This window comes from Chanodichthys erythropterus, chromosome 9 (genome assembly GCF_024489055.1).
Source record: "Chanodichthys erythropterus isolate Z2021 chromosome 9, ASM2448905v1, whole genome shotgun sequence".
Lineage (NCBI taxonomy): Eukaryota > Metazoa > Chordata > Actinopteri > Cypriniformes > Xenocyprididae > Chanodichthys > Chanodichthys erythropterus.
Window position 1 is genome coordinate 30459665 of NC_090229.1, and position 26035 is coordinate 30485699.

Here is a 26035-nt window from a genome sequence, read left to right on the forward strand (position 1 = left end):
CAAGTATACAAACTAATATAAAAAAAGTATTTATATAATATTTAATCTTTTATATTATAAATAACATTTGAATACAAATCTAAAAACTCCACAAGATATCTGTAACAAGAACGGTTGGGGCCAAGGTTAAAGTATTTGAATGTGCTTAATTTAAGAGCAACAGTAGTCCAGGTGTTTACAAGTGTATTTGCATTTGTCTTACTTGCGACAGTCACTGAAGATCTCCTTGCAGGGACTCAGTTCTAGATTTTCTCTGCAACTTTCAGCAAGACCTTCAGCAACATCTACACACTCAGAGGACTGTCAGAGAAACAACATGCTCTGATTACTGATGCCCACTGGGACATTCAAGGTCCAAAATTAACACACACACACACAGTAAAGTTAAACCAAATCGCACCTGCTTGGTGAGAAATTTCTTGATGATCTCATCTCCTCGACTCTTCCTCTTCTCGTCTGGTGTCACCTCGTAGTCCTCCTAAATTACCAGATATAAACAAATTACTCACGACAAGTTATAACTGAACATTGAGATAAACAAGCCATAACATAATCCAAAATATAAATTACACCTTATGACATAATGCACTTTTAGAAGTTATTGAAATAGTAGGCAGGCTCAGAAGCCAGTCTGATGTATTTTGCACATAAAAATGGCAAATTGCAGTTTCTAGGAGTCAAGAAAAAAAACAGGCTTTTAATGAGTCATCCACTGAGAAACAAAATTGGGTTTACAAGTTCCCAGCCCTTCTTGAGTTCCCAAGTTTTTAAAGTTCCATACTATTAAGATCAAACTAAATTATTCACACTTCACTCAGAGTTATTTCAGATTTATCTGCCCATCATGACACTTAAATTCAAAAGATGATATTTTGAAAAATCAGCATCTTTTTTTTTTTTAAGTTAATGTTTAATGAAAGTCCAATGATTTTGATGCCACTGACTTTCATATTATGGACAAAAACAACTGAAACATTCTTCAATATATTTTATTTTGTGCTTCACAGAAGAAAGAAAGTCATATAGGTTTGAAATGATATGAGGGTGAGTAAATGATGACAGAACTATAATTTTTGGGTGATCTATCCTGTTAATTCTGCAATAATAATAAAAAAAAAATTAATTGACAATCAGTTTGTTATTGTTAACTAAAACTTAAACTATTATAATTTGTTTTCGTTAATTCATATAAAGCTACAATAAAATATACAGTATCTCACAAAAGTGAGTACACCCCTCACATTTTTTTATATATATTTTTATTATATCTTTTCATGTGACAACACTGAAGAAATGACACTTTGCTACAATGTAAAATAGTGAGTGTACAGCTTGTATGACAGTGTAAATTTGCTTTCCCCTCAAAATAACTCAACACACAGCCAGTAATGTCTAAACCGCTGGCCACAAAAGTGAGTACACCCCTAAGTGAAAATGTCCAAATTGGGCCCAAAGTGTCAGTATTTTTTGTGGCCACCATTATTTTTCAGCACTGCCTTAACCCTCTTGGGCATGGAGTTCACCAGAGCTTCACAGGTTGCCACTGAAGTCCTCTTCCACTCCTCCATGATGACGTCACAGAGTTGGTCAATGTTAGAGACCTTGTGCTCCTCCACCTTCCTTTGAGGATGTCCCACAGATGCTCAATAGGGTTTAGGTCTGGAGACATGCTTGGCCAGTCCATCACCTTATTGGAGGTGTGTTTGGGGTCATTATCATGTTGGAGTGCTGCCCTGCGGCCCAGTCTCAGAAGGGAGGGGATCATGCTATGCTTCAGTATGTCATAGTACATGTTGGCATTCATGGTTCCCTCAATGAACTGTAGCTCCCCAGTGCCGGCAGAATTCATGCAGCCCCAGACCATGACACTCCCACCACCATGCTTGACACACTTGTCTTTGTACTCCTCACCTGGTTGCCGCCACACATGCTTTGACACCATCTGAAACAAATAAGTTTATCACAGGACATGGTTCCAGTAATCCATGTCCTTAATATGCTTGTCTTCAGCAAACTGTTTGCCGGCTTTCTTGTACATCATCTTTAGAACAGGCTTCCTTCTGGGATGACAGCCATGCAGACCAATTTGATGCAGTATGCGGCATATGGTTTGAGCACTGACAGGCTGACCCCCCACCCCTTCAACCTCTGCAGCAATGCTGGCAGCACTCATAAGTCTATTTCCCAAACGCAACCTCTGGATATGACGCTGAGCATGTGCATTCAACTTCTTTGGTCGATCATGGCAAGGCCTGTTCTGAGTGGAACCTTTTCTGTTAAACCCCTGTATGGTCTTGGTCACCATGCAGCAGCTCAGTTTCAGGGTCTTGGCAATCTTCTTATAGCCTACACCATCTTTATGTAGAGCAACAATTTTTTTTTTCAGATCCTCATGTAACGGAGGCCAGCTAGTAGTTGCTGTGCGAGTAAACCTCACTCCTCTGATCTCAAGAGATGCTCTAGCGACTGATGCTAGAGGTTGCAGCCTTTAGCCTCCTTGTTAGAGCGTCCGACTCCCACGCCGGAGACCCGGGTTCGAGGCCCGCACGGAGCGGGGCGAGTACGACCTGGGTAGGGGGGTAACACTTAGAGAGTTCTTTGCCATGAGGTGCCATGTTGAACTTCCAGTGACCAGTATGAGAGAGTGAGAGCGATAACACCAAATTTAACACACCTGCTCCCCATTCACACCTGAGACCTTGTAATACTAACGAGTCACATGACACCAGGGAGAGAAAATGGCTTATTGGGCCCAATTTGGACATTTTCACTTAGGGGTGTACTCACTTTTGTGGCCAGCGGTTTAGACATTAATGGCTGTGTGTTGAGTTATTTTGAGGGGTCAGCAAATTTACACTGTTATATAAGCTGTACACTCACTACTTTACATTGTAGCAAAGTGTCATTTCTTCAGTGTTGTCACATGAAAGGATATAATAAAATATTTACAATAATGTGAGGGAAACGTTTTGTCAGCGCTGCTCTGATGAATTAACTTTTCACATCAGTCTATTATTATGGTATAATCTATTTCAGAACCCAAAGCATGTAAAAACAACTATGGTGTGTCAAATTATAATGTCAGAGAGACAATCTCTTCCAGTCTAAGTAGATTTTTTATGGTCATTATAAGCTGCAACGTGGACCAGACTTTATGTATTAGTCAAAGATCTAGCCACATGACACTAATGTGGACCAGACTTTGTGCCGATACTGAAAAATCTTGAGACTAATGAAACTGAGACAGACAGAGAGTATTAAGTAAACTCATATCACTTATTCAACACTGGAAAAAAGAAACTACATCCAATGACTTCATTACTGATGGTATCCATTTCTATATGCCGAATGAGGAAGATGCATCATGTAATTGAGTCTGCGAGTGATTACACAATGAATGAGCTCCACAGTCTGGCACGTCCTTTCCCTAAGGGCCGAAAATGTGCCTGTGTGTGTGTGTGTGTGTGTGTGTGTGTGTGTGTGTGTGTGTGTGTGTGTGTGTGTGTGTGTGTGTGTTGGGGGGTAATACTTGATGACACCCTCATCAACACTCTCTCCAGCCCTCGTGCTCTGTGGATCCCATTACGCAAGACTCTCCATGACCACCTGCACCCCTCTCAGTTCCATCCAGATTGATGTAAACACATACACACAAGATCTCGCGCCCACACTGAAGCATATGTACCCACAAATATGTTTTCGCACAAATCACGTGTCCACACCCGCTTCACACGGCTCTGCTGTAGAGAACGAAAGGCACATACACATATGCTTCACGGCCGCACACACATGCTTCATGAAGCCCACCGTGTGTGACTTCAGGTTGCTTGGTAACCAGCCAGTCAACACGGCAGGATTCCATAAGGTCCTGGAGCGCCACAGCACGGCCCAACAGCGTCACTAAATACACTGAACGTCATTACATAGTGGGGGACTGTGTGTGTGTGTGTGTGTGTGTGTGTGTGTGTGTGTGTGTGTGTGTGTGTGTGTGTGTGTGTGTGTGTGTGTGTGTGTGTGTGTGTGTGTGTGTGTGTGTGTGTGTGTGTGTGTGTGTGTGTGTGTGTGTGTGTGTGTGTGTGTGTGAGCATACTGTGTCTCGACACATACAGAATGATTTCCATTCCCCTTAACACATTTGGCAACTCATCCACTGGAAGATTGCCGGGAGTAGTGACGGAGAAAAAGAATGTTACATGGAATGTTCAGAGTTCAATAGAAGTCATGTTCTATTGAAATAATTTCAACTAGTTCCTATGTAAAAGGGATAGTTCACCCACAAATGAAAAATTTGTCATACTCATTGTGGAAGCTCAGACATGCTTGTGTGACGCGTAAGAATAAACCTCATTGGTTATTGTGCGTCAAGCAAGTTTGAGCTGTCATTGACCATATTTCATGAGCTCCATGTATGTGTGTTGATCAAAGTTTAAATGAGAATAAAAGACTAAATTAAAAGGATTAGTTCACTTTAAAATGAAAATTAGCCCAAGGCTTTACTCACCCTCAACCATCCTAGGTGTATATGACTTTCTTCGTTCTGATGAGCTCAATCGGAGTTATATAATAAATATCCTGATGCATCATATCTTTATGATGGTAGTGAATGGGAAAAAATGAGTAAGAAGCTCAAGAAAGTGCATCCATCTATTATAAACATACTCCACATGGCTCCGGGGGTTAATAAAGGCCTTCTGAAGCAAAGAGATGCATTTGTGTAGGAAAATTTCCATATTTAACAAGTTATAAAGTAAAATATCTAGCTTTCACCAGACCGTCTTCCTTCCGTTTTCAACTAATTTTACGTAATTTGAATACAGAAAGCATAGGATGTAGCGTAAGCATTTTGAACCTCAAGAGTTTTACACTTTCTTCGAAAGTTGAATACGGAAGGTGGTCTGGTGAAAGCTAGATATTTTCTTTATAATGTGTTAAATATGGATTTTTCTTACACAAATGGACTGATTCACTTCAGAAGGCCTTTATTAACCCCCTTGTGCCATGTGGAGTATGTTTATAATGGATGGATGTACTTGAGCTTCATACTTGTTGGTCCCATTCAGTGCCATTATAAAGCTTGGATGCATCAGGATATTTATTAATATACGTAACTCCGACTGTGTTCATCAGAAAGAAGAAAGTCAAATACACCTAGGATGGCTTGAGGGTAAGCTTGTGGTAATTTTCATTTTAAAGTGAACTAATCCTTTAAATCTGTTCATCATATAAATAGATCACGTCTTTTCGGGAAACTTGGATCAAACTGCTTAATTCATATAGATTACTATTCTGAGTTTTGGTGGATTGGACTTACACCAGAGAGAAAGAAATCTGTTATCTAAGTCCTGCGGGTGGAATTTCAATTTACATGTAAACAGTGCTTTACAGTTTGTTAAGTCGCATCACTTTCTGCCATTCTTGTGAGTATCTTGCAAAAATGACCGGGTTTATTGACTTTATCAGCATAAATTTGTTCTTACCCTCATATGTTGGTATGTTTATGAATCTGGATTATTTTAAAGTGTGTGTCCACAGTTTGTAAGTAACAAGGACAAGTTATGTTTGCCATTCTCAACCATGATGTGCATACAAAAGATCAAAAATTTAGGGTCAGTAAGATTTTTATTTTAAAAAATAACTTATTCAGCAAGGAGGCAATAAATTGAAAGTAAAGACAAGAATCCAGAAAAAAAGATCACTGTAGGAAACATTAAGCAGTACAACTGTTTTCAACATTGCTAATACGAAATGTTTTTGAGCAACAAATCAGCATACTGAAATGATTTTTGAAGGATCACGTGACACTGAAGACTGGAGTAAACATTATGAAAATTAAACCTTCACAGAAATAAATTACATTTTAAAGTATATTAAAATAGAAAACAGTTATTTTGAATTGTAACAGTTTTCCCACAATATTACTGTTTTTACTTTATTTTTGATCAAATAAATCCAGCCTTGGTGAGCATCAGACTTAAACTTTTTTTTTTACTGACCCCAAACCTTTAAACAGTAGTGTAATTTTTGTTAATATTATTATTAATAATAATAATAATAGTATAATTCAATAATAATAATAATAATAATAATAATAATAATAATAATAATAATATACACAATGCTGCATATAAAAACTCACAAAAACTTACTGGATTATTACAATATTTGCAAATGTTAGAAAATTAAAATTGATGTTTCCTAAAAACAATAAAGCAAGGACAAGGTTATAAATGTTATTCTTTTAATCATGTACAAATGACTATTTCTGCATGAAAATATTCACACAACGGGATTACACATAAATAAGCATCTACGCACAGTTAGTGAATGTACAATGTTTAGATCTTCTGGCTATACTTGTAAAAAACAATGTGTATTGTCTATGTATATGTTTATTCCCTGGCTCCACGTACTGCCATTGTAAGCACTTTATTGGAACAGTAATTTTTGCTGGTTACGTGCCAATGTTCTTTTTTGGCGTGCTATTGTACCACAAATACTGTTGATTGAAGTTCATCTAAACTGAACCCAGAAAACATCTTTTTCAACTTTATATTTTATACTGTTGTTAAATGATAGTAACATTAGGAAAGGAGACAGATTAAATTCTGCTTTCTCTGCCATCTTTCGAATGGGAAATGATGGAATTTGCAGGGGAATTTGCTATGCCTGCATGTTAAAGGTCACCGCATGGAAAAAAGCAGCAAATATAAACACTCGCAATCTCTCACACTCACACGTTGGGTTTTCATGTTTTATGGGTGACTTTCCACAGACATAATGATATTTATAACGCACATTCTATCCCCTAACCCTAACCCTACCCATCACAGAAAACTTTTGCATTTTTACATTTTCAAAAAACACCACTTTGTATTATTTATAAGCGGTTTTCCTCATGGGGATCAAAAAATGTTCCCACAAGGACAAAGATTTCGGATACATCTATCCATGTGGGGACATTTTGTCCCCATATCGTAGGGTTTACCAGGACCACACACACACAAACACATATATAAAGAGAGAGAGATAGGGAGAGAGAGAGATCCAATCATAATAGTGGTTTGAGAACAGACCTACGTCAGTGGCTTTGAATGGTACAGTAGAGCTACCAGGCCAAAACAAATGGCGGGCTGCCTCTGACACAGGGGAACTGGGCCAATCTGATGTGTGTGATAACATCAGAGTATTCCGCCTCCACTGAGATGGAAAAACAAAACCCAGACCAAAAAGGTCAGCGGCATACACATTTCATTTGTCTTTGTGTACAAATAAACCTAAATAATGTGCGAGGAGGTTTCTCGCAATAAAGTTCTTGCACTTCTTTCGTTCTGTCACACACACAGAGATCTCACACAGAGCAGACACAGAGAGTGCCGTCTAACTCGCCACAACAATTGAGATCCCGCTAATTTCTGACGTCAGAGCAGGCCTCAAAATACCCCCCGGGCTCTTTCCTTATGGTGGCTCGCACAAACACAGACATGCACACTTGCTGCAGGCAGAACATATGCGTACATACATCAAACACAGAGATGCATCGAACTGAAAATACATGAATGTGTTTACATTCAATTTGTTATTCAAATCCAGAACTGATTTTGTTTTTGTATGTCAGGCCATGAAGGGCATTTTTTCTTCTTCTTGACTACAGAATACACTTTAATTGGGTGAATCTCACAAAGCCGAGAGTATGCAGAGTATTTCACCCTATAAATCAAAACATTGGAAAACATATATTGCATAAAAAAGTTTGGGGTCAGTAAGATTTGTGTGACAGTAAAGCAATTTATCATGTTAGAAAAAAAGATTTATATTAAAAATAAATGTAATTTAAACTTAATACGAGCATAAGTGACTTCTTTCAAAAACATAAAAAATCTTACAGACCCCAAACCTTTAAGTGATCATGTTTATTATATTTTTTTGGCACTATAGTGATAAGAATTGTGGGGTCCTATTTTATTTCTAATGACACTTAAATAAGTTTTATTTACTTCAGGCAAAATATTATTTTCTTGACTTGATTTTGGGGTGAAGCACAACACTGAATCTCCAAATTAATGTAGAAACAACATTAAGATGGTTAAATATTTGTTTAATGGCATCTTTTACTAAGTACTATGAATGAAGGGCAGTATCACCAATACCAATACTGCTACTGATGCCTTTAACAAGCTCATTGCTTCTGTGCATTTCTGACATATTGACATTTATTTGTCACTTCTGATAACAGATTACTCTAAATTGTAATGCAGAAACATGCATTTTCTGTAAAGCAATTTTGAAACAACATATTGTGAGAAGCGCTATACAAATAAAAGTGAAATGAATATGAAATGAAATGCAGACCAGAGGCATTTTTTAATGGATGTCAATGGAAGAGAGGCTTTACTATGCTGAATAAGCTGCTTTTATGGGAAAACAGCTTATTGTTTAATGAATCAACAGCCTATCGACTAATCTTTAACACGTTTGCCATTAAACATTAGTTTTGGATTGATCTATTTTTAGAGTTTACACAGAAAAAATGCTGTTTTATAAGAGAAGTCAGACAATTTTGCAACATGTAAGATTCCGTTTACGACACTGAACGTAAATGACTGACTGTTGAACAACTTTAAAAGAAATTTAATGACGTCAAGGCTGTAAGGTAAGGTGTGTATGGTTATCAAGGAACACGTGATCCTAGTTGGTCATTATGCTAATGGTAGAGCCTCAGACCATCAAAGGTCCAATGGTAACGCCATGGACCCTCGTATCTCCCAATAATAAGACCATCTCTGGTAACCCAGGGATGACTGTACGATGCTTTTATGTTTAGGACTTTTTTTTTTTAATTTGACTTTCAGACATTCACATGCATCTCTGTATCAATAAATATTCAAGTATACAGTGCCAGAGCACAAAGACTTTTTGTTAAAATGAGGAGGAAAAAGTTCCAAGACCCCATAAACAAGATGAACACCTTTTCCATGTCCTAAAAAAACACAAATATGCTGCCCCATGTTTTATGATAGTGACTTCCTGTCATGGGTTCAGGTTCCTGGGGTTCAGACTGTTTGGGGTCTATAGGGGTGTTGGAGAGACCAGACAATGGACTCATTCAGTGACCACATGCCGGTACTGATATTTTGGGCTTTATTCCATGATAGCCAATCTAGTTATGTGGGAGGCATGTACTCCAAGCCAGTGGAACATTGGTGGAGGGGTTAACAAGAATCCTGAGAGAGTTTAAGCAGGCAAGAGATTTTGAGAGAACCAGTAATTAGTGACTAAAACGCTGTTTTGATTACCTTAAATTCGGTTTTAATTAGAACATAAAACAGGTGCATTGACCATTGGAGACGTGTGTATGTGTGCCCTGACATACCATGGCGTCCAGAAGTTGGATGCATCGCTGCATCTCTGGTCGGGTCTCACAGTAGAGGCGGAACAGAAGTCTTCCGATGGGCTGCTTCTCACACAGGCTGAAGTAGTCCCGCTCTGAGACACAAAACAAAAGGAAAACTTCTCAAAAATGTGCTGTGGTGCTATCATGATATAGTAATTGATGGTGACTTTGGTATATACTGTGTAAAAAAAAGATGTAAATGGGAAAGTATATACTTTCATAGGAAAGTCATACAGGTTTGGAACAACCTGGGGGTGAGTAAATGATGACATTATTTTCATTTTTGGGTGAACTATCCCTTTAAGTATGTATTAAGACAATGAGTAAGTATTGGAATGTGATACCATGTCATAAAATCACATATCGTTAGCCTCATAGCATAACTGCCCAAGTCATTTTTTCAAATTGTGATATCTGCCTTTGAAATATGATCTGGGCAATTATGCTATGAGGCTAACGTTATGGATACCGCAGTCCCCTTTTTCTAGCATGTGTTAGCATCTAGCTAAATTAATTACATTAAAATGTATCATTACTTAACTTTATACATTTCTAATTTTGATCTATAATATACACAACAGTTTAGAAGTTTGGGGTCAGTTAGATTTTTGTTTTTTGAAACAAATTAATACTTTTGTTTAACAAGGGTACATTAAACTGTTGCTGGGGCGAATTGAGTCTTGAACTGGTTGTTACTGTTAAACAACTGAAAATGTTGATGGATGTCACTCCTTCTCATCTGTAGCTAAAGAAATTGTGCACAATATTACATCAAAAACATGCAAGGATGCATATTTTGCAAATCCACTTGGACAAGTATGACATCCGGGCACTTGACGTATACTACTGTAATTTGGGAAGCTCCAATCCTCATCTCAAATACTACTTCTCAGATAGTAAGCAAATTGGGATTCAGACAATGACAAAACTCAGAGATGACTAAACAATGCTGAACAGCAAAATGACATCACAGTTTGGCCAGGAGACCACCACAGCTGACAAGGAGCCAGAAAATAACAGGAAGTTCATGAACAAGACAAGTTGAGTGTGGACAGTTTACCGATGGTTTTGCTCAATTCTGTGCACTGACTGATATGAGGAAAACGAAGTATCTCCCTCCATTTTTTACTTCTTCCTTTCCGTTTTCCTCCTCCACCTAGATAGAAAAAAAGACAAAAGTAGCCATTACAAAAAAAAAAAAAAAATGTCTAATCAACATCAATATAAACAGGTAAAAACAACATTTAAACTTGTAACCATATAAAGTCTGTTGTATCATATTTGATATGCTAGTTTCTAAATTATCAACATGATCAAAACTTTGCTGGAAAAACCTGTTGTACCCAATCTTCTTCATGCCTTCTGCCCTCTAATTGATAGATCATGCTTTTTTTTAGCAGGTAAAAAGCCTTTTAGTATACTGTAATTATAAAAATGTCCCCCTTCAAATCGTGGTTCACGTCTTTTTGCAGTGAAATCTTTACCTACTTTTATAAAGTTTATAAATCTAAGATTAACTTTTTTTTTGTTATTAATATTTCAGGATAAACATTTACTAGACAGAAGCAACTTAGGTTTACTTGTTTATTCATATATACATTTTGACATGACTTCTATAAAAATAAAATTAAAAAAAAAGATGTATCAAATATGATACATAAAGTCTTTGAGGAAGGTTTATTTGAACAACTGTCATCATTTTATTGCATTACATCATATGTTTTGCTCACACAGCTTTGATCATAAAACTAAACATTTAAATATTTTATATATTTTAATAACACATGTAAATATCAGTTGTCTCCCAATTACGTCTTATTAAAATATTTAAAGTCCCTGTAAAGTCAATTCTGAGAATTCTTTCTAAACACTTTATAAATGTTACAAATGTATTGCTAAAACACATTACAAAGTGTGTGAATTGAGTAATGCTTAATTGTGAAGTTAGAGCGTTAAACAGTTTTTCACCAAGTCTCTGCTCAGGATTTTTTGGGCGGAGCTAAACCGGGGGTCTAATGACGCACATCGTCCCCCGAGCATAGCCCCTCCCCTAACACTATATAACTGTCGATGACGCACCGAGCGTGGCGCCGCCTCTACAGCGGTTCACTCGCTGTGTCTCGAGCCTATGGTCTCGAGTGTCATTACAGTCATACAGCCCTTTGTACATTTAGCTAGTAATGCCTTCGTCACGCAAATGCATATAACATGGTTGTTATAATATACAATACAGCTCGGTCTTCTTATTTCCTCCCGTCTTGCGGCACCGTCATTTGTCGACTCGAAAACAGTCCGGCAGTAGGCTACGTGCCCACCAATGAGTGTAAGTTACCGAGTTTGCGTATGTTATAATTAGTAGGTAGTCCACAGTAACTCTACTAAAATGTGCAACCCTCAAACGTGATTCTTTTGTTTATATGCATCAGCAGACCCCGCGCCAGACACAAATACACGGACGGGCATTACATTTTTTTCAGGGGGGCACAAATGAGATCAACCTTATATTGCATAATAACATTAATTATTAATTAAATGGATTTAAAAAAAAAAAAAAAAAAAAAAAAAAGAGGAAGAACTAAACATGTCGCATGGGCTCGACATTGCCCGGGACAATTAGATTTTTTTAAAGGGGCAAGAAAGAGAAATTTCCTTGCCTGGCCTGATTAAAACGCCAATAACATAAAAATGACTAGAGAATCACCAAAATGCGATAATGCTGCTGCATTCATTTAGTCTAAGTGGCTTAGTGCATAATAATTATCGATAGTGCATAATATATAGGCTGATGTAATGTACTGACGCTAACAAAATGTTGCGCTGTTGAGGAGCTCGCGCTGCCTCTCGAGGAGAAATCGAAACAAATGTTGTTTTAGGATGTTACAAGGTATGTAGAATTCCAGCGAAGAAAAAAGTCATGTCTATTCTCAGAAAAACATAAAACAAACACAACAGAACTACTGTATGTAGAAGCTATTCACATGAACTAAAGGGTTTATCCTCTCATTTATTTAATAAGCTACTCCACATAGGAAGAACAGACATGCCAACTAGTTACTGACCTGATACAGACACATATGTGAAACGGACTGATGTTGTCTTGACCTAGAGCGAGGTTTACGTGACATAACGTCACTTGGAAGTAAGCTGGGCAGCCAGAAATCTGCTCAAACGGCTGCTCAAATTGGTGCTGCAGTTCCATTTTTCACCACAGGTTTACATCATAGGTTTACATTGGAAATTTGTGGGGCGCTGTAGAGCTGGGAGGGCTCTGAGACAGGCTGCCCTGCTTATCATGATTCATGCCTGCCGAATCCTTGCGCTATATTATAATATACCCTGCTCACTTTACGACTAGAAAATCTAAAAAAAATATTTGTTGCAGAATGCTGGACACATTTACAATATATTATTATTTCAGTCTATTTTTGGATGAATATTTTGTTGGGCTATGCCCCACCCAAACGAGCGGCGGCTGAATAATGCAGTAAAAATTAAAATGTGGAGTTTTTATATTTATGACATTCAGTTAAACAGCATCACACGACCAAGAGTGCCGAATAATACCATCACGACTGAAAATGTGACACTGATTTCATATGGCAGTTCTATAAACAAGTAATTAATATGAATTTATTTACATTTTAGAAGCAATATTCACTGTTTTTGTTCCGTTTTAGCAGCGAAAATGGTTCAGACAAATATCATAGCAGAAGCGCGTCAGTCTCTGCGGTTCTGAAACTGTGGTGCTGCGGGTCTGCAGCTGGATATGTCTCAGTCTCACAGCAACACTCGGGCTTTCGCCTAGCATTACCTCGCTGATCTCTCCTGCCAACTTTGGTGGTCTTTGATTAAAGAAACGCCGTATATCCTCAGACACTGTCACACGAGATAGTTCAGCAGTTGTTTAAAAAATGACCGCTAACATTAAGCGGCAGCACTATGCTTAGCACACAATCAACAAAAATATCCGCGCTCAATATTTACAAACTAATCAAATCCGTTTATTTTATTTTTTTTTATTTATTTATTTTTTTTAATCAGATCGAACAAATTTTTATCCGGTAGTTATGATACAAAATGATAACTTTTGATGATAGTAGCCTATTGATAAAAAAAAGCAAGGACTGGTGGTTGGGGGGACGTGGAGTTGTCGACTCGTCCAGGGCAGGCACTAGTGACTCACAGGGCAGGCCAGGCCCCCCAATGCCCGCCCATGGCGCCGGGACTGTGCATCAGTATGTTTGACTCATTAGACAAGTAAGTTGAGACGGCAGCTCTGGCGAGTGGGTGTGGTTTCAGCGCCGAGAGCGGACACGCCCCCAGCGTTTGAGAGCAGAGAGCGCTGCCTATTTTTTCGCGATTTTGATAACTTATTTCATTTACCTGCAGATTTTTTTAATCATTCAAATTTGGCTGGGTGGTTAATAACACATTTTTCTGTGGTGTGAAAAGCTCAAAACACATACTTTAAAATGACTTTACAGGGACTTTAAATGTTTAGTTAATTATTTAAATGTTTAGGTTTTATGATCAAATCTCTCTTAGGTTTACTTGTTTATTCATATATACATTTTAACATGACTTTTCTCAAAAACAAAAAATTATGTATCAAATTTTTTTACATCAGCTGAGAGACCAGATGCTGACATGTTTTATATGACCTGTAATTGGGAGATATCTGTGACAACTGATATTTATATGCATTTTATGTAAATAGTCTGCTATAATGCTATCAGACCTTAAGCATACTTTTTGGCCATATATAAATAACAACATCTGCACGCACCAATTTGCATATCATACTATATGAGCCATAAAAGCACAGGTTCAATAAACTGTTCCATTTATAAAAAAAAAAAATAATTAAAAAAAATATACACTATTATTTCATATACAGTATCAGGCTGTACAGGGTTAATAACTGTGAAAAATATTAACCAATAACAAAATATCACACATTTTTCAAATTACAATTCCAAATCCCTATAAATAAAATACAGTTTACAGGACAATAGTTGAATTCCAGTTGAATATGCTGATTTATCTCAGAAATACTTCATATTATACAATGCGTTGCGAATGCCGTTTCATGCTGTCTTTAAATGCCAGGATACTTTATGTGACCGCTAATTAGCTTTGAACCTCATGAAATCTCCTTGTGACTTTGAACATGTGCAGTGTAATAAAACATGTCAGCATCTGGTCTCTCAGCCTGAGAGTAAGTAAGCTCTAGTTAAAACGAGTGTGTCATTTCTGACGTCAACACAGGTCAAAAATATGCATTCCCTCCCAAGAGAAAAGAGGAGCTTTTACAACAAACTATGTCACGCTCTGCAATAACTGTTTGCCTTTTGAATCATTCAAACTTATAGAGGCCAATAAAACAGAGCAGCTTCAGCTACAGTTAGATACAGTTAGTACAAAAGTGCCCTTTATCGCTTCTTTTCACTCGGGATTTGAATTCAAGGAGAATACGCTGTATGGTGCTCCCACTCTGGAATGGGAACATGGAGCATTTAGCCATTGACCATTCCCAGCACTGTGAATAATGCTGAATGTTTCCTAACACAAACAACCAGGGTAGTTAAAGCCCAAGTCCAGTCCTTAAAGACATTCATTTCACGTACATGACAGGCCTTGCTAATTAGGAGCCACTGGCTCATGAGATGCCACAAATCAAATCTTTTCCCACCAAACTGCAGGATCTTTAAGGGATGTTAGTACAAGCCAAATTTAGCCACCTTAAATAAATATGAGAGGAATGTTACAGTAATTGTGTGTGTCTAAATTAACAATTTAAGAGCAATGAACCATATGAAAATTACTAGTGGAATATTTGGTAAAACTTTACTTAAAGTCTTTATAATGCATTATAAAATTATATTAATGCATTAATTATACCGTATAAATTGCATTTTTTGTCCCATGAATAATTGTAACTACAGTTATAATACATTATAATAGTTATCTATTCACTGTTACACTTTTAGAAAGTTTGATGCATTAAAACATGACAAACAACCAATTTCAGATGCAACAAGGCATCTGCAAATATTATAACGCATTTTTACTTTGGTTATAATTTATGAAAATAATGTACAGTACTGTGCAAATGTCTTAGGCACGTCAGTATTTTCACCCCCCCAAAAAGATTTTAAGCCAGTTATTTATATCTTTTGCTGTAGTGTGTCAATAGGAAATATCCGTTCACATTTCCAAACATTCATTTTGCCATTAATTGTAATAATCCAGTGAGATTTTTGAACCTTTTTTGGGGGGGTGAAAATACTGACGCGCCTAAGACTTTTGTACATTATGAATTCCTGTGTGTTACTGAATATTTCACACAATATTATTTATCTTTTTCCTTTTTAAATTCCCTTCAAATCTTATTTTTATGCAGGAAATTCAGTTTAGTATATGCTCCTGCAAGTCACTAGCTGAAATACACATCAAGTGCGGCATTTGGGACAGGGCACTTATTCAACTAGGGGTACTTTTGGCCCTGTGGACTTTTGGAAAATAAAATCTCAACACTTTTTACACTGTATCACAAAACAATTCTGTCAATTGTCTGAACTGTCATATTTTGGAACCAACAGATTTTGTTTTTTTCAGTCACATCTTCTACACATTTTATTTTTTTTTTTTTTTTTATCAAATGGCAAACTCCTTTGTCTTCCATATGCTAATTTCATAGCTAGTACTTTATGTATCTCAAATACAATTAAATATTTCGCATCAAATACTGACGATTTAAAATAACCAAATTAGAAAAAATATATTCGCAAATGATGATATTTAACTTGATATTTGTTTTCTTCATACCTCATGTTTCAATATTTCATTTCAAGCTCTTCACTGACACTGTTACTGTCTCCTTAGTAAACAAGGAAAAATTGTTGATACAGACTAAAGATATGGTCAAATGATGAAATGGAGAAATATTTCAAACAAAAAAGCTTTCAATTGTGTAATTCTGTTGTGTAAAGTGAATTTGTGTAACCAAAACATTTCGCCCTCAAGCAAAAAAATAATGTGTTACAATATAACATTACTCCCAAAAAAAATAACTAATTGTATAAATAGTTACTTTTTATGGAAGCATTGTGTTATGTTACTTTTGCATTACTTTTTCTCATGTGGACTGGGCTTGCTTGTTTGTTTTTTAATAACAAAAAGGTTATATTTGGCAAATGTAAAGGCCTTTTTCACAACAAAAGTGAAATGAATTAGCCTCAGGCTGGAGGAAATGCAAATTCACAACTTTCAGCTCATTCTGGATTGCAGAAGAACAGGACGCAGGAGAAGTTCAATACTCTTACTTCAGCAATATTAATGATAACAAAGTGATGTTTAACCAAGTCAGGCTTATTAGTATGGTTGAACTGGATCATCAAAAGTCAGCAGCAAATACATAATAGGAGAGATTAAATACAAAATGTATATTTGAGTAATTTAATATTTAATTTTGTGTAATATTCTGAGTTTACTGCATTTTGCCGTTTTATTAATTTTGAGGAATACCGAATCTGTTTTTGTGCAAGTGAGATGAGTAAATGCAAACTCACATTTAGTCTAGATCTACAATAACCATCATGTTCACACAGCACACACAACACCTCTGCACTTGCTCCTGATTTCTCTCACCATTGGAACAGGAGAGGTGTCAATCAATAAATGGGTAAACAAAGTAACTTGCATTACTTATATAAAAAATAAACATAGTTATTTTATTGAAAATTTAAAAGTAATGCGTTACTTTACTAGTTACTTGAAAAAAGTCATCTGATTATGTAACTTGTAATGCTTTACCTACAACACTGCTTTTAACACACACACACACACACACACACACACACACAAAAAGGTTTGTTTTTTTATAGAATAGAAAAAAGCCGGAAAAGACTAAACCATTTGCAACAAACGCAATGATCTGATCATGAGAAATGCATTATTTGCCAAAAACTTGCAGCTTACATAATCATTAATGTGTGTGTGTGTGTTACAGATTCAGGGGAATGTGACGGCAGGAGTAATGGTGACCATATTGCCACAGAAAGAAAAAAACAGATGCTAATCACACCAGAGAAGAATGTTTGCTTTACATCATCCTGCCAGAGGTCTGTTCAAGTCAGAGCACGCATCACGGGCCAGCTGAAGTCAATGCATCAAACAACGTTAAACACCTGGAAGAATGTGGGTCAAAAAAAAACAGAGATGTAATTAACCTCCTTCCTTTCAGTCTATCCAACTAGAAGAGTCAGATCGACAGCGAAGGTCAGAATGCTTGATGCTCACTCATCCAAGTAATATAAACAAGAATCGAATTTTCTGAGAATGACATTTAGAGAGCTTGATGGAGCCCTTGCTGATTATTACAGCTGGAAAAGTGAAGTTAAAGCACCACCCTTATGACTGAAGCGGGATAGGGATCCGGTCTCATTATTTGGAGAGGTTTAGGTGGATGCAAGGCGTACACAGTTTCATGTAAATGTTTTGTACATATGTGCTCAGATCAGCTCGACATGCATCAGATCAGAACAACTGCAGTAACCGTTTACTTGGTCTTTATTTTTAAATTACTGGGACTCTGATGTGCATTATAAGATGAGATGATGAAAGAGAGCATTGGTGAAATCTGCAGTGCTTCATCCACTTGCATTCCACAACAACGCTACTCTCATATGTCTCCCTGTGCCAAAACTATTGAAAACACTGTCTGAACAAACAGATTGAATCATTTTCAAAATGACAGTGCAGATATTCGGTCCTAACAAATCAGACAGTTAGTCAAATCTTTATCATGAATGATGACTACAGAACTACTCCTCAAAAGTAAACAAATCACATACACACACGGCTAAGCTGAAAACACTGTGAAGGAAAGCGGATCCCAGCTTTTAGCATTTACAAGTGCTTGGCAAACTCACTGTGTTGTTATCATTATCAAAATGAGTGAGGATTCAGTCCTGGAATTCCAGTCATGGCATGAATTACTGTGTGTGAGCCACAGCACGGTCAGGTGTATCTTCATTTAGGAATAGCAAGCATCCTTTTGTATTGGGCCCGTTTCAGTTTCTCACAACCAGCTTCAGTAAAAATGTATAATATTTCTTTTGAACGAGTGGGGGAAAAAAAGGCCCGTAGGCCTCAAAAAATGACCCTATTGTATACAACAGAATTTCTATTTAAAAATGGGTCCCATGATGGCTGGCCAGCAGGATTTTTGTATTTTGAGAAGTTCCTGCAAATTTTCAGAAGCTGTACTAGGATGTGCTTGATGTCATATATTTGATTCATAATTTTATCAGTTCTCAAGTCTTCAAAACATTATTTCAATTTGTCTGGATCAGTCAAAAATGTGGACACACATTTCTCATATTTTAAAGGGTTAGTTCACCCAAAACTGAAAATTCTGTCATTTATTACTTACCCTCATGCCGTTCCACACCCGTAAGAGCTTTGTTAATCTTCGAAACACAAATTAAGATATTTTTGTTGGAATCCGTTGGCTCAGTGAGGCCTCCATAGCCAGCAATGACATTTCCTCTCTCAAGATCCATAAAGGTACTAAAAACATATTTAAATCAGTTCATGTGAGTACAGTGGTTCAATATTAATATTATAAAGCGACAATAATATTTTTGGTGCGGCAAAAAAAAAAAAAAAAAAAGACGACTTATTTAGTGATGGCCGATTTTAAAACACTGCTTCAGGAAGCTTCGAAGCGTTATGAATCAGCGTGTCGAATCAGCGGTTCGGAGCACCAAAGTCACGTGATTTCAGCAGTTTAGCGGTTTGACATGCGATCCGAATCATGATTCGACACAGAAGAATCATAACACTCCGAATCTTCCTGAAGCAGTGTTTTGAAATCGGCCATCACTATATAAGTCGTTATTTACTTTTTTTTGGTGCACCAAAAATATTCTCGTCGCTTAATAATATTAATATTGAACCACTGTACTCACATGAACTGATTTAAATATGTTTTCAGTACATTAACGGATCTTGAGAGAGGAAATGTCATTGCTGGCTATGGAGGCTTTCAACAGATTTCAACTAAAATATCTTAATTTGTGTTCCGAAGATTAACGAAGGTCTTACGGGTGTGGAATGGCATGAGGGTGAGTAATAAATGACATTATTTTCATTTTTGGGTGAACTAACCCTTTAAAGCATGCTCAAATGCTGAAAAAACAACAACCCAGTAACAATTGTGCTTATATTTATACACTACCATTCAAAAATTTGTTTGGGTAGCCTTATTTCATGGATTTTGTGAGTTCATTACTATTATTTTTTGACTATTACTGGTAACCTTTGACTGTTCATTTATTTTGACAATAGATCTCACAATTTGGGCAGCATTTATAGAGTACACTCACTGTGCATAGAGTGATCAATACACTAAAACACACACCACAAAGACAATGACAGGAAATCAATTGTGTGTCTCTCTGTGTCCTTACATACACATGAATGTATTACATGTCAGAGACGGGCTTTAAATAAAAAAAAAAAAAAAAAAGAGAAGGCCATATTATGTTGAAGAATTAGTGAGCCTGTTTAATTTGTTCCACAAGACTCAGACTACACCCTTTTGTTTCATGTTCGTTTTATGGATGTGAGCTAATGTGCACAATATAAAAATATGCTTCACAACGGTCTGCAGTGCGTCAGTCAGAAACATGGAGAGCGGCGGCAGATACACACCCCGCATGACGGTAACATTGTCGTCATTTACTGCATTGCAACTTTAGGCCGTTTTACTGTTGATGATTGTTTTACTTGGTGATTCAGAGGTTTAAGTCTTTAGAGAGCACATTAACTACAGTTAAATGCAGATTATATGACAATTCAAATAATGGGAAGCAGAGTTGTTATAGGAACACAACTGTAAAATAAAAAATACAATGAATTGTAGAACCTGTTCAAGTAATTATGTTCACGCGTCTGTGAGCGTCACATTAAGGGTTTGTTTATTGACCGCAATCCACAAACTGAAGTACAAACCATTTACAACAATTTTACACCACCTCAGTATGTAAAATCCAGACTGCTGAAATGTATAATTGTATTGCTCTGTATACTTTATATAATGCCTCAAATTACATTCTTCAGACTGAGTGATTTTAAACTCAGGAAATGAATTCTATGGAGCTTCTGTACTTGGTGCACTTCAACTTCACATTATGACGTCCACTTTCTTGATCCCATGGATTCAGTGTCTATTTTCTTTTTCTGCAACCAGAGCGCTGGTGTTTTAGTTAGTGGTCTGGTGAGACTATAACAGGTATTGACTCAACAGACGCGGTGTCATGGAAAAACGAGTAGCCTAAGCGATTGCATGCAACACCTAGTCGACTTGATAAACAATCTATGTTCAACATCAGTTAAGGGTCTAAAATTAGCAATGAATTGATAATGGATTATGATCAATCATTAACTTTTAGTCTTCATGGCTTGAAATAATACCAAAATCCATTCTGCAAATTGTTAAACAGAAAACGTTATACTCTTTTGGTGGCTGAAAGCATAATTAATATTAGTCTAATTATTAAATAAACACATGATGAAAATCTAGTATTTTTAAGAATTATTTTGCAAAACACATTTTGCAAAATCTGGAGAATTTTGTCATGTACTTGTCATGTCATGTGTTTTAAATTATTTAATTAAGTCAAAAATGATGACAAGACAAAAACTAAAATATTACAATTATAGATAATAAACAAAATTAAAATATCATGGGTTTTAATTAAGCTAGTAATTAAAATACAGCTGAGGAAAATATTAACAACATAAAAACAGTGCAAGATATTGACAAATGCACTAACAATGTTTTTAGAAGATGGAAAAATTAGGAAAGAACTTATTTAAATAAACCAATCCAAACAGTTTGCATATTATTACAGCACATGTACGTTACACTTGGCTACACATGCGCAAAACTAAACTAAATGACTTGTGACTGCTTGAAAAATTGACTGTGAATTTAACGCCTGCTGTCAGCCATCACAGTTGTTTCAAAACCCCATAAACTTGTGATTGACCACACTTTTATCATGATGATCAGTTACAAGACCTGCTAGAGAATTATTAAGGTGTGAAAGCACGAGAGGAAAAGAAACAGTCGACCGACCACAACCTAGTTTCACTTTCTGAGCACAAAACGGCGCTTTTGTGTATACTTACTCTGTGTATGTGTGTACTATACCTCTGGCTAAATATACATGTGTGACTGTGTGAACTAAAGAGGAACCTGACCGCACTTTGATTGACGAGAAATCTGCAGCGCAGCAGCAGCACTGCTGTTTCCTTGTATGGTTATAGAATCGATCTTTGGGGAGAGGTTTTTCAATGATGTCTTGTAGGCCAGCTCACATCGACTGCTACATCGGATATGGTGGAGGTTACCAAGTATGACAGATAAATGAAGAAGGCCTAGATATCGACAATAGTTCAACCAAAAATAAAAATGTAGTTATTTTGTTTTTCATTATATGTTATTTACTCATCCTAATGTCATTCTCCATGATTTTTTTTTTTTACATGAGAAAAAACAAAAGCATACAAGTTTGAAAAGAAACAAGGGCAAGTACAGTCAAAACAAAAATTATTCAGATATTTTAAATATATCTTTACTAGTGGGTGCAGGACACTATAGTTCATTTATGTAAGTGAGGATAGCAAAATAAACTGTGACATATTATACCCCAAAAATCTGTAATACAGTGGACTACCAGTAAAATTGATAAAAATTTGGAACCAAAAATTATTCAGACACTTTGACCTGAACATGTTTTGCTCAAGTGTTATCTTTTTTCTGACACAGTTTAACTCTGAGATCTTGTCATATTTTATTGTTTAAATAAATAAGGTGTCTGTCAACGGCAGTGATGTCTGACACACATTGAAGTATATGGGCGAGACATCACTGCCGTTGACAGAGCGCGATCAGACATCACTAAAGGAATCCTGAACGGAGTTGGACATAGTGGTGTATTAGAGGTAAAAAATTATATAAATACTGTTCGGTTTCTCGCACAAACCGATCGTTTCGTGTCTTAGGACATTAATGTGTCGTCACGAGCCGCAGGGTTTCATTTGGATTTGTCTAAGCAAGGTTTATTCACTCTTATAGATGAAGTTCCCATCAACCGCCATTATTTGAATGACAGAGAGCAGTGGTTGCAGTTAAAAATCATAATTTGTGATTGACTGAAGAAAAAATTTCACCTACATCTTGGATGCACTGGGGGTAAGCAGATAAACATCAAATTTTCATTTTTGGGTGAACTATCCCTTTAACAATGTCGATAGAAAGGAAAGATTTTAAAATGAGCAGTTTATTCATAAATACGTAAAATCGCTGTGGAAATACAAATCGGTAAAAAAAAGACAATGAGCGCAGCTCGAGATTGTTTTAATCTAATCAAGATTGTTTTAATTAATCAAATTCAAAATAAATTTTTATGGACGTATTGGATATTAAACTTCAGAATAATGTCACAGAGTTCATTCATGAAGTTTTGTGAACAACACACGGCATCAGTGGTACGTCCGAACACATGCGCACTTTGGTCAGAGCATTTATTTTTGGTTTGCATTTTTTATTTTTTTGCGTACGCCACATAGTTTAATGCGATTATGGTTACTAAGATTATGAGCTTAAATCGCAGTACTTTAATCGAAGTATTGCCCCTAACTACCATAGTATTTTTTCCCTACTATAGTAGTCAAAGTGGTGCGAGATCTGCTTGGTTACAAACATTCTACCAAATTCCTTTTTTTTTGTGTAAAACAGAACAATGAAATTTATACAGGCTTGAAACAACTTGAGGGGGAGTATATGATGACAGAATTTTTTTTTTTGGGTGAACTATCCCTTTAAGCAGACGGTCTAGTAATACTTTAATGTGCTGAAAAGGGGCAGGGCTACCAACAAACCAATCAATTCCTAATGGACAAAATCAAGTCCCGCCCTACATTTTTTCTTGTTCAAGAAGTCGTTTCACTTGAATATACGTCACAAGAAAATAAAAGTCTATCACAACTTCCGTTTACATGCTGACTTTAAATGTGCAGGAATACTGTAGTTCTTTATCTCTAACAGATCGCTCATGTTGTGCGTTTTTTTCTTTTGTGCGAGCTGCAGAGCTCAGACACAAAAGTGCATGCTTTTGCTGACTGCATTTTCTTGCTTAATCGTTCATCCACACAGACTGTTCACCAGTAAACCACATCCTGAGGAAGGGAACAAATCAGATGAAAAATAGCAGGCCCATATCAACCAGACAGAAAAAACACAACTGTACATGCACTGTATTGTTGCAAACATGAGGTAGCAGGTATATTTTTACATCGGGGCGTTTTCTCTGAGAAGGCAAGGGATGTAGTCTACATAAAAAAATAAAAAAAAGCTGACGAAAAAATAGACAATACAAAAACTAAAATAGTTAGGCTATAAGTAATAAGAGATCAAATCAGTGTATACATTTTTTTTTTTAGCTACACTTGTTTTTGATGGTCCACTTTTGACATTCTATGTAACTTTGATGAGCGTTAGTTGACATGTAGTTGCAGAGTATTATTAGACTGTCTGCTTAAAGGGATAGTTCACCCAAAAATGAAAATTCTCTTATTTACTCCCCCTCAAGTTGTTACAAACCTGTATAAATTTCTTTGTTCTGCTGTACACAAAGGACGATATTTGGAAGACTGACTACATTTACACATGCACCAACAATGCGATTATTTCTAATAATCAGAGTAAGGAAAAAATGGCATTAAGATGTTTACATGACATGAGCAGAACTCTTCACTCCAGTTTGCATGCTATTTTCATTACTCTGATTATTTTGCTTATAAGTATGGTGATACCACACTCGAATAGGCCACACTCGAATAGGTAACATTATACATGTTACCGGCCATTGTTTTAATCTAATCAAATTCAAAATAAAATTATGGACGTACTGGATATTAAACTTCAGAATAATGTCACAGAGTTCATTCATGAAGTTTTGTGAACAACACACGGCATCAGTGGTACGTCCGAACACATGCGCACTTTGGTCAGAGCATTTATTTTTGGTTTGCTTTTTTTTTTTTTTTTTTTGCGCACGCCACATAGTTTAATGCGATTATGGTTACTAAGATTATGGGCTTAAATCGCAGTACTTTAATCGAAGTATTACCCCTGACTACCATAGTATTTTTTCCCTACTATAGTAGTCAAAGTGGTGCGAGATCTGCTTGGTTACAAACATTCTACCAAATTCCTTTTTTTTGTGTGTAAAACAGAACAATTAATTTTATACAGGCTTGAAACAACTTGAGGGGGAGTATTTGATGACAGAATTTTTATTTTTGGGTGTACTATCCCTTTAAGCAGACGGTCTAGTAATACTCTAATGAGAGTTAGTTGACAACCACACCAAGTTGCTTCGTTTGGCCAGAACTGGCCCCCCAACTGAGTTTGATTCCTTCCAAGCTTTTTTTTCTCCATTCTGTCACCTGAACCTGAAGGAACCTTTGGGTTCCTTGCCACTGTCGCCCCTGGCTTGCTTAGTTGGGGACACTTAATATTCAACATTATTATTGATCTGACTGCACTGACACTATTGGATGAGAACTGAACAGATTTGGATGATGACATCACTGTTTTTCTAGAGCTGCTTTATAGCCATATTGAACTAATTTAATAATTGATGATCATTACAATGGAACTGAATCAGCACTGAACAGACTATAAAATAAGACTAAAAACAGACTAGAAAAAAATAAAAGGTGACTTCACTTGACAGTTGCAAAAATACTTCTAGTTAGTAGATTGTCTAAAGCGGACCATCGAAATAAAGTGTTACCAAATTTCTTTTTCTGAGCGTAACAAACAGTGTCTCTTTCGGCCCACTTTGAACTCATTGTGTTCTCAATGAGATTGAGAATGTAAGGGGAGAAATGCAGGTGAAATTCTCATAAGAGAAGGCAGTGTTTCCATGGCACTGTGAATGGCTGATTACTCAAATAATACAATATTCCAAACCAATCATAATTGCAAAAGTCAGCAAATCGGCCTGAAAGGGTCACAGTGGTGGAATGGTGACAAAGTTTGGTTGTTTTCTGCTAACCAGTTCTTTTGGACACTTCAATTTCAATGAACCGGTTTAAAAACAAACAAACAAAGCTATTAAAGCTATATTAAAATACATGCTCAAACACATTCCAATAAAGCCATGTAAAAATTCACTTGAAATACTTTTAAACATTAATGATTTGTGAGTGAGGTAGTTTGGGGGAACATTCAGCTCTGTTAAATTAAAACTGATTTTCATGACACCTGCAAGTGTTTTCAGAGCATCTAATGATCATTTATCATGTCATAAAATTAATATTTAATATTAATAATAAAAGCTAAAGAACAGTTGATAACTAAATTGCTACATAAAATATGCTTTTTATTTTGAAGCAATTTAAACATGTTAAGGCCAGTTCACACCGCATAGACAAACACGTTTGTTGGGTTTTGTCTGATCAGTGTGTTACCCCTATTGGCGTCTGTTGGAGTTGGTTTTCACCTGACTGACCATGTTCAATCAGTGTTTGTTGGTGTTGTTAGTGTGAACATGACAGTTA

The 26035-nt window shown here is 36.4% G+C and overlaps 1 protein-coding gene across 4 annotated transcripts in view; it reads right to left on the reverse strand.

Moving 5' to 3' along the window:
• Positions 1–26035, reverse strand: part of grk5l (G protein-coupled receptor kinase 5 like) — a 62189-nt gene that overhangs the window by 12616 nt on the left and 23538 nt on the right. For 3 of the 4 annotated variants that reach the window (XM_067395302.1, XM_067395301.1, XM_067395303.1), the window contains exons 2-6: positions 10452–10547; positions 9371–9483; positions 7078–7197; positions 401–478; positions 203–300 (exon numbers count right to left, since the gene is read on the reverse strand). In XM_067395302.1, the coding sequence (XP_067251403.1) occupies positions 203–300; positions 401–478; positions 7078–7197; positions 9371–9483; positions 10452–10547 (505 nt within the window). The remainder of the gene's footprint in view (positions 1–202; positions 301–400; positions 479–7077; positions 7198–9370; positions 9484–10451; positions 10548–26035) is intronic. The other variant, XM_067395304.1, reaches the window with a different exon arrangement.